General features: G+C 41.7%; 1 protein-coding gene across 9 annotated transcripts in view; it reads left to right on the forward strand.

Moving 5' to 3' along the window:
- The window catches only part of SERGEF (secretion regulating guanine nucleotide exchange factor), a 238076-nt gene that overhangs the window by 12383 nt on the left and 212643 nt on the right, over nucleotides 1-13050 (forward strand). For all 9 annotated transcript variants that reach the window (XM_060159573.1, XM_060159571.1, XM_060159567.1 and 6 more), the window contains exons 6-8: nucleotides 2532-2645; nucleotides 5474-5536; nucleotides 9753-9911. In XM_060159573.1, the coding sequence (XP_060015556.1) occupies nucleotides 2532-2645; nucleotides 5474-5536; nucleotides 9753-9911 (336 nt within the window). The remainder of the gene's footprint in view (nucleotides 1-2531; nucleotides 2646-5473; nucleotides 5537-9752; nucleotides 9912-13050) is intronic.

The raw sequence follows: 13050 nt of genomic DNA on the forward strand, positions 1-13050 counted from the left end.
GTCTATAACAACCACGATTTGTTTAACCAGTCACCCATTGAAGGACATTTGGTTATTTCTGGTTTTTAGCTATTAAGAATAAAGCTATAATCATTTGTGGACAAGCTTTTCTGTGAACATAAATTTTCATTTCTCTGGGATAAATGACCAGGAGTGTGATTACTGAGTTGTATGGTAGTGATTAGGCTTTTATAAGCAGCTTCTTCTCTTAGAAATTAGAAGGACCAAAGAATTGCCTGTCATTGGTTTCCTTGCCCCTTTCCTACCAACATTTTGTGATTGCTAGTCTTATGTGTACATTTTTGTCCAGTTAACAAAGCAGCACAGTTCCCATTATGTGTTTGATTAATTTAATTGTAAGTCCTCCCCTCCCCCACTTAATCTGTAAATATTTCTGCCCACATCTCTAAAAGATAAGGAATTTTTCTGAAAACATTACCCAAAAATACCATCATCATACCTACAAAAAATTATCAGTAATTCTGTAATTTCATCAAGCATCTAGTCAGTGTTTAAATTGCCCTGATTATCTCAAAAATATTTTTTTATAGTTTGTTTGAATCAGGATCCAAATTAGGTTTATCATTGCAATTGGTTGATATGTATCTCAAGTCTCTTTCTCTCTTTTTTAAAGTTTATTTATTCCTTTTAGTTTTTTACTGTGATAAAATACACATAAAATTTATCATCTTACCCATTTTTAAATGTACAGTTGAGTGGGATTAAGTACATTCACATTATTGTGCAACTATTACCAAAATCTGTCTCCAGAGGTTTTCTCATCTTGCAAAACTGAAACTCTATACCCATTAAACAATAACTCCCCATTCCCCCTTCTCCCAGTCCCTGGCAACCACCATTCTACTGTCTATTTCCATGATTTTGGCCACTCATACAGGTACCTCATATAAGTGGAATCATACAGTCTTTGTCTTTTTGTGGCTTATTTCACTCAACATAATATCCTCAAGGTCTATTCATGTTGTAGCAAATGTCAGAATTTCCTTCCTTTTTAAGACAATGATATTCCACTGTATGTATATACCACATTTTGCTCATCCATTCTTCTATTGATAGACACTTGGGTTGTGACCACATTTTAGCTATTGTGAATAATACTGCTATGAACATGGGTATACAAATATCACTTTGAGATCTTGCTTTCAGTTCTTTAGGATATGTACCCAGAAGTAGGATTGCTGGATCATATAGTGATTCTATTTTTAATTTTGGGGGGAATTGCCATACTGTTTTCCATAGTGGCTGTACCATTTTACATTCCCACCAGTAGTCACAAGGTTTCAGATTTCTTCACATCCTTGCCAACCCATGATATTTTCTTCTTTTTTTAAATAGTTGTCATCCTAATGAGTGTAAAGTGGCATCTCATTGTAGTTTTGATTTATATTTCCCTAATGATTAGTGATGTTGAGGATCTTTTTATGTGCTTATTGGCCATTTGTATATTTTCTTTGGAGAAAAGTCTTTTCAAGTCCTTTGCTCATTTTTGAATTTTTGTTGTTGTTGTTGAGTTTTAGGAGATCACTGTATATTTTAAATATTAATCCTTTATCAGGCATCTCCAGTCTCTTTTAATCTTTATGTACCTTTTCCTCTCTTTTTATCCTCTTGCAATTTATTTGTTGAAGAGATGGTAAGTTTTGTTTTATTTCAATACTGTGTTTTGCTCACATTGTGCTCAATCATCATCACTTATATTTCACAAAGCATGCTTGTCTGTTTACAGCCTAAAGGACCATTGGGTATAGGATACTTCTGGAGGAGCAGTACCTTAATGTTGCTGTTGGATAGTGAATCCTAGTTACACACATCTGACTGTAGACAAAATAACAATATTTCATCTATGCATTTGTATGAGGTTCAGAACATGGGTACATGAATTAGAGTCAGTGAATATGGAAATAAAAGGCCATTCCATTGAAGTAGTGGCTATTAAGAAGCTATCTTGCAGTCGTAAATATGTATTTATTTGGTGATTAGGAATCTTTGAATTCATCTTGGTGTAGTAGAAAAGACACTACATTAGGTGTAGGAGAGTTAAGTCCTGGTGTTTTCTCTGCTACTAGCTCCCTGTATGACCTTGGACAAATCACAGCTCCTCTACAGGGCCTCAGTTTCTCATGCAGTAAATGTGAGGAATGGACGTGGTAAGCTTCAAGGTTCTTTCCTGCTCGATCTGGAGTCTCAGTTGTCCTTTCAAGTTAATCATGAAAAAAATGCCATTCCAGTAATTTGACTCTGGAGGAGTGTCCTAGAACTTTCTGGAGGGAGTTTTACTATGTTGGAATTTCCTTTGATGGTCTTAGATTGCCCTGAAGATTGGATTTGTGATTGACTTGGTGGTAATCCCTATGACCAGCCATAGGGCCTCTTGAGGCAATAAGCTTTTCCATAATATGCATGTTAACTGAGCATGAATTGGGAATCTCTCATGGCGTTGAGGTTCAAAGAGCAATCTGGTCTTAATCCAGATAAAGATTTTCTTTTTTCTTTCCTGCTCCGCTGGGAAGCTAGTGGCATGGTGTTCCAGTGGGGAACTGGTTTGGCATCATCTGGACGGCGGTTGTGCCCTGGGCAGACTCTCCCACTGTTTTTGACAGCAAAGGAACCAAGCAGAGTGACAGGTAAGGTCCTTACTTCTTCTGAATCCTGTATTTATTCTTTGTTTGGAAATGGAGACACAGGCATGCAGAAAATGGGTAAATGGAGTTCTGCATTTGCTATTTCTTGGTCTCTCTGTCTTAACTGTCTCCGTTGGCTGGTCTATTAATTTGCTGGAATTTTTGTGGGCCCAGTAAAAGTACTCCTCTTTGCTGCCAGAGTTTGGAATCCATTGAGAAGTAGATGCGAGTCAGGTGGGTGGAAATCAAAATGGTAGCTCTAGAGCTGTTACAAGTTAGGTTGGAAGGCATGGCTTAGGTGTTTGCAAATAACGTGTAGCAATAGTGAGCCTCCGGGTTCTGAATCCCAGATTGAATTTACCCACCAGGCACCTGAGCAGCTGTATGCATTCAGTCCTGCTAAGCTCGTGGTGCAGCTGAGACCATGGAGGAGGTGCCCTCTGCAGGCAGGCACATCCCAGAGGGAGAACCCACAAGGAATGTGCCTGCCTGCCCAGCTCCTTCTCCCGAAAGGAAAGCAGGAGCAAGTGAGGATGTGGAGAGAGGGGCTAGGAGCGTTCCCCGAGGGAAATCTCTCTTCATGGGCACACGAGGAGTAGGTAGGAAGGGTGCTGCCCACAGGGCTCTTGGTCTCTAGGACTTTCTTTCTCTGTCTCTCTGTCTCTGTCTGCTCTACACTCTCTTCGTGGGCCTTTATCTCTCTGTTTGTAGCACCATGTCTCCACCTCCTCCTCTTCTTCCTCTCTCACTCTGACTTTGTGACCCAGTTTACTGAGGGTTAGCTGTAGGAAAAACCTGTCAGGAAACCTCTACTCTCCTCTAGCTCAGAATAAGGGAGGGATTTTTGAGGGCAGTAGGAAGTGGGGAGAGGAAAGGGAAGGGTGAGCCGCAGTGGAAGTGTCGTACAAGTTGTTGGGATTGTTCTGATTCTCTTAAGTCCCCGAGGCTTTCCCCTGTTGCAGGGGTGAGGTTAGCGCCCTGAAGCCTATGTGTTGAGTTGGGGAGGGTTCTCTTAGAGAAGGAGAAGGGGCCACTGAACACAGGACAGTCTACTTCACATTGAAAGCATTTGTAATATAAACTCATACTTCCCAAACATCTTTCCTGCCTCACCAAGGTATTCACTGCTCCCTGGGCATGCGCTGTGTTCTTATTCCTCTGTGCCTGTGGGCAGACTGTTACCTCTTCCCAGGATGCCTTTTCCTTCCTCTTTCCCTTGGGAAAATCCTGATCATTTTTCAGGTCCTAGCTCAGCTACAGCTTTCTCAGGAAAGACTCTTCCTTCTTCTCACCTCCATTGCATTTTCTTTTTTTTTTTTAATAGATTTATTTATTTATGGCTGTGTTGGGTCTTCGTTGCTGCGCGCAGGCTTTCTCTAGTTGCGGCGAGCAGGGGCTACTCTTCGTTGTGGTGCGCGGGCTTCTCATTGCAGTGGCCCCTCTTGTTGTGGAGCATGGGCTCTAGGCATGCGAGCTTCAGTAGTTGTGGCACGTGGGCTCAGTAGTTGTGGCTCATGGGCTCTAGAGCTCAGGCTCAGTAGTTGTGGCACACAGGCTTAGTAGCTCTGCGGCATGTGGGATCTTCCCCAGACCAGGGATCGAACCTGTGTCCCCTGCATTGGCAGGCAGATTGTTAACCACTGCGCCATCAGGGAAGTCCGCATTTTCTTTATGTGCATGGATAGCACAACTTATTGTATTCTTATGAGCTGTTTACATGTTTTCCCAAATGCCAAAGGTGATGAGCTTTTTAAGGGTAGGGATTATGTCTACTGTCTGTTTTAGCACAAGTTTTGTATCTAAAAGGAATCAGAAGTGTTTTTATTTTATTTGATTTAAATGACCTGGTTGGGATCTGCTTGGGGCACAGCTTAGATTCAGAGTTAACTTGGGGGAATTTTCTGATGAGATGTTAGAGAAGATATCAGCTTCCTGCCCTCAAAGTCTTTCATTTTTCATTGTCCCCTCTTCACCTCATTGCCATCTGTTCTGGAGCTGGAACCCTGGATGTCTTCTCCCGACCTGGCCACTAGGAGACCAGTGCTTCCTCTCTGGTGAAAGTGGCAGAAACATCTTTGTCCCTTTGTCATTCCACAGGATACTTGAAGGCATGAGGGGCATTTTATTAAGACACTAGTAAATTGAACAGAAGTGTAAGAAGAAAGAGTTACAGAATAAGACTCCCATTTCTCTGCATGCCAGACCAGGTGACCACAGCATCGAGCAGAGTTGATGAGGGTTTACACTGTTGTTGAAGGCAGTGTGTTTACCGGTGGAAAAGTGCTGGATTTGGATATGGGAGGCAAGTTCAAATTCTAGCTCTGCCTGTGTGTTGTTAGGAGGCCTGGGCTTGTGTTTCAGCGTCTGCATGTGATAGCAGCTGAATGTATGAGATGTCATTGCTTCTTCTAGGCCCACTCCGTGGACAGAGGTAGGAAATATACATGTACACACACATTTATACATATGTACACCTATGTCTGTTTATCTCTAGTAGAAACCACAAGTCTACACTGACTTCAATTACAATGCAGTATCACATGGTCAATTCTAGCCTTTAACCTTTTCATATCTGTACCTTTCTTCTCCTTTCTGATAGTAAGAAATCTGACTCCTTTATCCTCAAAGTATTTATTTATTTGTTCAACCTCCTGGATATAAGCAGTCTCCCTACCATGCCAGCCGTCTTCTTGGCCAGTGCCGCTGACTCAGACCTTCCTGCACTGGCTGAGAGTTTCTCTCCAGGTGCTGTGGTCACTGCCTATGGGCCTCCTGTGCCCAATTTGTTCTGTTACAAATGTGATTTCAAAAGAATTTTTTTTTTTTTGTAGGCCTAGAGAATTCTCAAGCAGTATGTGTTCTTGCTGGCTCAGACCACTCAGCTTCACTGACAGGTAGGTAACATGCCATTCAGAATTCTGGGTGTTTCTGCCTCAAGTGATGCTATTGGGGTACAGAGGGAAAACCATAGACTTTGGAGTCAGAATTCTGATGCCACCACTGGTATGATCTTAGGCAAGTCGTTTTACCTTCCTGAGACCATTTCCTCTTCTATAAAGTACTTTGTGGATAGTTTTGAGAATTACATATGATAATACAGGTAAAACACTCATGTGAAACAGAGGCTCACTTCCTTTCCTCTGAGTTTGTTTTCTTAGCTGTACAATAGGGATAAAAGTATCTTCCTTTAGGGTAATTGTGATTGTCACATCATATAACCAACAGTAAACTTATGTATAATATGTTGTTATCTTATCCACCTAATCTATTTTGATGTCTAGTATAACTATCTAAGCTCTCTAGCTGTTTATTTTCTCTAGCCGTTTAATCTCAGACTATCCTATTTTATCTACCTATATCTTTCTTCTCCATTTATCTGTCACCCTGTCTGCTCTCTCTATCTACTCTATTTTATTTAACTATCTATCTCTATTTTTATTTATCTTCCATCTTAGTGTCTTCCTATCTAACCTAAGTCTCCATCATCTCTAAGTCTAGTTGTGTATATGTTTCTGTAATCTAGTTTATATTTTTATGTTTTTCTCTAGTTGATCTCTCTATTCCATCTCTTTAATCTGTCTATCTAGTCTTTTTTCTCTCACACAGTGTGTATATCTCTCTGTCTTGGCCGTGTATCTGTCCATCCATCCATTTGACACACCCAGCCAATATAGTATAAACTTTCTAGTGATAATGTAGCATTTTCTTGAAAGTGAAGGTTATCCATCTCTCCTAATGGTTTTTTTCAAAGCCCAGATTGCCCTGACCCCTGCTGGTAGACTGGATACTCTAGCTCCGAGAGATTTATGTTGGTAAGACCTCTCTCACCCAGAGTTGAATGCATTACATTTTTTAAGCAAAGGGAAATGACTTTCATACACAGTGTTTCATGTGGAAATTAAGATGTGTACACAGTATCTGTAAATTAATGGAGGCATGCATTCTTCAACATCAAATTTGTAATGCAGTCCAACTGAGGAGCTGTTACTGTTTCCAAAGCACAAGAGCCGTAATGTGAGACTTTAAATACTTAACAGATTCTGAACTACAGATAATTTGATATTTAATGAATTAAAAACAACTAACTAATGAAAGAACTAGCTGCTTTTAGCCTGTGTCTCATGTTAAGTAGATTTATAGATATGTTAAAAGAGTTGAGTTAAAATGAATGCCAGGGCTTCTCTGGTGGCTCAGTGGTTGGGAGTCCGCCTGCCAGTGCAGGGAACATGGGTTCGGGCCCTGGTCCGGGAAGATCCCACATGCTGCGGAGTGGCTGAGCCCGTGCGCCACAACTGCTAAGCCTGCGCTCTGGAGCCCATGAGCCACAGCTACTGAAGCCCGTGCGCCTGGAGCCCGTGCTTCGCGGCAGGAGAGGCCACCGCAGTGAGAAGCCCGCTTGCCACAACTAGAGAGGGCCCGCATGCGGCGACGAAGACCCAATGCAGCCAAAAATAAATAATTAAATAAATTTATTAAAAAAAAAAAAAAAAAGAATGCCAGCTCTAAGGGACTCCTCTTGGCATGTGGTCCCCCTCTCCTTTTATGGGGAGAGGGGCAGAAGGCCCTAGGACAAGAAGTGACTAGTTCATCCCCCACAGTCCTCACTAGCATTGGAGGAAGGCATTCTTTTCTGAGAATAAGAACAGACTAAGAGAGGTTTCTTTTTTTTTCGGCCATGCCATGCGGCATGTGGGATCTTCTCTGACCAGGGATCAAATCCATGCCCCCTGCGTTGGGAGTACGGAGTCTTAACCACTGGACCACCAGGGAAGTCCTGAGAGATTTCTACCCTGTTCTAATTCATTTGAAATGGCTGGTATTTTGTCAACCTAGAGATTCTTCTAGTTGCTTGCTAACATCGATTTCTTAAAAACTCTTGTAATCAGTAAAGCTATTTTTTATTTCATATGTGGAGCATTTTTACTATGGTGTTTTTAAAACATAGATGTTGGATTTTTTATTGTGATATAATTCATATATGAAATTCACTCCTTTAAAGTGTGCAGTTTAGTGATTTTTAAAGTATATTCACAAAGTGAATTGGTTTTGGATATTGTGAAAGTAAATTAAAAAGGGTCAAGATTAATATCCGTCTTTCCTGGTCTAGTTCAAGCTGTTACACATTGGATTTTGTTCAGTGTTCTTTAGACCTTCTCTCTGGAGTTGTAGATTATGTAACTATTTGACATTGCAGCAGAATTTAGTTTTGCCTGCTGATGCAACAGTGTAATGATCCGCATTACATTACTGTGGAAGACAGTTCGTCTTTGCAAAAAAGATGATTTAGACTTACTAAGATAAATGAAGGCTTATTACAGACACAGGCTCATTGTCAGTGGTACCTTGGTAGCTAAGCACTCCATTTAATGGGTTGAAGCTTTGCTGAGGGGTCCTCTGCCCTCTTGTAAAGGATCCTCATACTTCATACACCCTGGTGAGATCCAGGGAGGTTGCCCTCTCTCTAGGCACGAAATATACCAAATTCGTTGTATAGCACTGCAGAATGTCAGTGCTGCAAGGTCACCTGGGTGACAAAAAGGCTCCACTGATTTATAGACCCTCAGACTCTATGAAACAGAGACCCAGAATGTGAAGTGATGTGCCCCGTGTCAGAGTGATCCAGTAGCAGATTTGGGACTTGAAGCCGGAATCTTGGTCTAATATCCTTTAATGATACTGTTTGGCTTCTGATCAGTTTTGGAGAATACACCAGACTGCCTCAGGGCAAGCAATACTGTAAACCTTTACTGGGAGGTCACAGAATGCTGTGGAAGCAAAAAACCTGGCTTCTGGTCCCACTTGATCCCTCATTAGCTATGTGATCTTGAAAGTCACTTAACATCTCCGAGCCTTGGTTAATTTATCTTCTAGAAGAGTGCTGTCTAGGAGAAATATAATGTGAGCCGTATTGCAAAAAGTAAAAAGAAAAAGGTGAATTAATTTTAATAATTTATTTTACTTAACCCAGTATATCCAAAATATTATTTCAATATGTAATCAGTATGAAACTTACTAATGAGGCACACTCCTTTTGGGTTTTTTTGCACTACGTCTTTACAATCCATTGTGCTTTGTTTGTCTTCAACATGTCTCATTTGGACTAGCCACATTCCAAGTGTTCAGTAGCCACATGTGTGTGCCATGTGCTTACTGTGCAGTGTAGAACCTTGGAATGTTAGGGTTGGGAAAGTGCTTAGAAATCATCCAAGGAGTCACAAACTGTAGATTTATAAGCCAAATTATGGTCTATGGCCCCATTTTGTTTGACTTCCAGTTAAACATTTGTTGAATGTGAATGCCTTTTGGACAAGCATGTGCCCTCTGGTTTGCTGCCGTCACCCACAAGTCTCTCCTGTTAACAGTGTCATCAGTTATATCGTCTGCCCTTCTTGACCAACCGCCCTCCCCTCCAGTCTTCAGCTGGTGAAACTAAGGCTTGGAGAGGAAGTGGTTTGTCCAAGGTCAGTAGCTAGTTAGCAGATCCAAGAATAGAAGCCAGAATCACTTGACTCTGAAATTGTTCTTTTTCTATTAAATCACAATGTCAGTCAGTCGCATTCCTGCTTATATCACAGGATTATTGTGAGGTTCAAATGAGCTTAAATGCTATGTGGATGTGATATGATAACATTATATTTTCTTCTGGACAGGGCATGTAGTGAAATCATCTTATGTTTATAAAGTTTAAGCTTTAAACAGTTTATCTTTTAACGTGTTATTTAAAAAAGCTAATATATATTTTTTCCTAACAAAAGGTAATGCAAGCGTTTATTTTAAAAATGTAGAAAATAGAGAAACATATGTCTTGCACATGGTAGATGTTGAACAAATATTTGGCTGAATGAATTAATGAAAAAATAAACTCACATTCCTATTCCTTGACAAACTGCTAAGACCATTTGGCCTTTTTTCCTATTTAAAGAATTTTTAAAAATCTTGTGTATAATTATGCTATACATGAATTTGGTATCTTGTTTTGCTCTATTCAACATGTAGGATTAAGAGTAATACAACTTCTTTTAACCACATTTTTTTTTTCAAACAGGTTATTTTCCATCATTTTGGACTAATGTTCCTTCACCTCTTTTGTCCCCCTTTTGTTTGTTTAAGATGCAGGAGAGCTGTTTGTTTGGGGAAGCAACAAGCATGGGCAACTGGCTTCCCATGCTGCTTTCCTTCCTGTGCCCCAGAAGATAGAAGCACATTGTTTTCAGAATGAAAAGATCGCTGCTGTCTGGAATGGGTGGACACACCTAGTTGCTCAGACAGGTGAGAGTGGCAGAGAGTTTGTGGTTGGGAAGAGCAGCTGGGGGACAGCTGTCTAAGTAGCTATGAATGCTTGGGATTAGGTAGTTTGGTTCTTACTTGATGAAATGCTTTAAGGGTTGGGAAGGGAAGGACCTGGGATCTAGTTCTGCAATCAGCCAGATATGTGGCTTTTCCTCTCTGGATCACAGGTTTACACGCAAAAAGGCAAAGCTGGCTTAGGTTAACTCGTTCTGGCCCTAAGAGTCCACGAGGTTTTGTGAAGGAACCCACTGCAACAAACATCACCTAGAAATTTGTCCAGGTTGTTGGGGAGTCTTTGCCTTGTCATAGCTAAAGGGATGACTGTATTTGCATTTTCACTTGAGTCTAAATTAAAGGTGTCAGAAACTATTAAGTTAAATATTTTAAGATGGAGGCAAAAGCATTACTTTGAGTCATAGCTGGCATGGTATTTTGATTTAAATTTTTATTAACCCTAACAAACTTTGTACATTGATTCAAGCATCCCACATATTCCTTCAGATGTTACCTTACCAGGCCATGCCATCCAGCTTTTGGCATCTTTATCTTTTCTTGATAATATCTTCGTTGATTTCTCATCTTAGGGCAGTTCTCCTTGCCTGGTCTTCATATTCCTGACACTGTTCTCGGGGTTTGTTTTTTCATGGCCTCCCTTCTTCCCAGCCTTCCTAGAGCTCTTGCTGACTGACACAGTTTCCCAGACCAGCAGTTTGTAATTCTTAAGAACCATTATCGTGTCAAGGCCTTCTGAACTTCAGGGGTTCTCAGGAGTCCTCTTGCCTGCTCTTGGCCTGCTCGTTAGTGACACACAGATCTGTAGACTCTCAAATACCTGGTCACTTAATCCAATACTTTTGTAGGTTTTCAGGTCAGCTTCAGTTATCCTGGGTAAGTCACACATACTACACGTTTGAACACATAGACTTATGAGTATTTATATCCATGGTGCTTTTAATTGGTTCTTAAAATTTTTTTAAGGTTGTTTCGGTACAGAGGCCTATATAACAAAGGTGTATAATAAACTTTCCATATTTACCGCTTCAGAGGATGCTCTAATGATGTCATTCATTTGGAGGAAAATCATGACTTTCCTCAAAGAAGTCCAGACTGCTTGAAGATTGGGACCATCGACAAATTTTTCTTAAAGAGACCCTGAGCATAATAGCCACTTATTTGTATAATTGTTATTCTCTCTCTTCTCCTCCAGACAGTGAGCTCTGTGATAGGAGGCACGATATTCATCTTGCTCACGTCTGTATCTCCAGTGCCTAGCAGAGAAAGTATTCTTTGCCTACATTAAACTGTTTCTAGTTAAAAGAGACTAAACATATTCAAATGCATAGGAGGCAGGGTAGACTGCGAGGATTTCTTCTTTCCTTGGACTCGCTGGTCCATGATCAGAAGGCTTCAGTTTGTCTCTTTGGATTCAAGAGTCCAACCAAATCGGTTCTTGTTTATTGTAAACCTTTTGAGCAGTGTGCTAAGCCTTGAAGAAACAGAAAAGATGTGGGCCGTGCCTTCCCACTGCAATGTGTGGACAGGCTTAAGTCTAAGAGTACAGAAACAGAAGACTTTATCATCCATCTGTCCATCATACAGATGGTGAGGATCTGTTTATGTACCATGCCTTGTACTAGATCCTAATCCTGCCCTCAGGGAGCCCACTGTCACTAGGGGAGACAGACCTGTTATCAGATTTCAGTGCAGCAGTGGAGCTAAGTCAGTGTGCAGGAATGGCACAGACACTAGCAGTAGTCTGAGTCACTGGGTGTTAACAGGTAGGCGTTTCATGCTTAGTCAGTCTTCAAAGAATTGCAGTGCAGTAAAATACACTTACTACCAAACCATAGTGGGTTTAGTTGAGTCTGTCAGTAAATCCGTTAACTGGTTAGGCAGCTGACTAATGAAAGACATAAAGATGTTGCTGCTTTGATTCTAGCTTTGCAGCACTGTAACTCATGCTGATTTCCACGTCTGGGCCAACAGCCCAGCACTCAGAGTGGGAGGTTGGAACCTATGTACCTGACACTGTCTGAGTCACCCCAGCTGCTCTGGGGCTCAGCTTCAGGTCTCCACCTCCACTTGAGAGCATGATCTTTGGGTAATGTTTCAGCTGTTTGATTAACTTGTTAATTCAGATCTCTTGTTTATGCACTTTGTTATTTTCCCCTTTCTCCTGAGTCCAGAGTGGTTAAAAGCTGGGATGTTAGAGCGTCCTGGCTGTTGCGCTGAGTTTTGGGTAGAAGAGAGTCTCCTGCTGTTTGGTTCACCAGTTTTGCCCTCCTCCTAGTAGCCGTGGAAGCCTTTGCCCTGGCGCGGTGTCATTGAGAAGAAACAGCCAGGGCTTCCAGTTTAATCAGACCCAGTTGCTCATTTTAATGGGAACAAGATTTGCTCACAGGGTCAAATCAGCTCATTATTGGGCCAAGGAGTTATTTGACTCTAGTTGTTTTCATAAGCTCCAGTGGAGAATTGTTCCTGGGACCTACCTGCAGCCACATCAGCACAGAGGCTGCCCCCAGTCTCGTTCTGGAAGACATTAGGGGTGTATTATTGATTAAAAACAGCTTATGTGCAGTGACCACAGATCCGTCCAGTAAGGTGGGCTGGGCTGGGCTGGGTTAGGATGGAGACGGGGAGTAGACTGTGCTTTCTCCCATCTCATAATCCCTACACCAACTTTGTTCCTTGGGGGACATTTGCAGTGTCTGGAGCCATATTTGGTTGTCACAACTGGGGGTGGGCGTGCTACTGGCATCTAGTTGGTAGAGGCCAGGGATGCTGCTAAATGTCCTACAATGCAAGGGCAGCCCCCCCCGCCCGACACAGAAATACCCAGCCCCAAATGTTAGTGGTACCATGATCAAGAAATGCTGCCCAAGACTGCCATCCCCAGTGGTAGGTGCTTAGCGAGGGCAGTTCACATGATATCAAGATTACTTTAGTTCGTCTATGTGGGAATCTGGGATGCAATCTCTGTCCTCCCTCTTCAGGAGTCTGGTGCCTACCTGCAGTGCTTGTGATGGAAAAATACTTTTCTCCATTAGAGGCACTTGGAAAGAGTCCAAGAGAACCTGTTCTAATCTGGGAAAGCTGGCAAGGTACCTGTGTCTCAGAC

This window comes from Lagenorhynchus albirostris, chromosome 9, assembly GCF_949774975.1.
Source record: "Lagenorhynchus albirostris chromosome 9, mLagAlb1.1, whole genome shotgun sequence".
NCBI lineage: Eukaryota > Metazoa > Chordata > Mammalia > Artiodactyla > Delphinidae > Lagenorhynchus > Lagenorhynchus albirostris.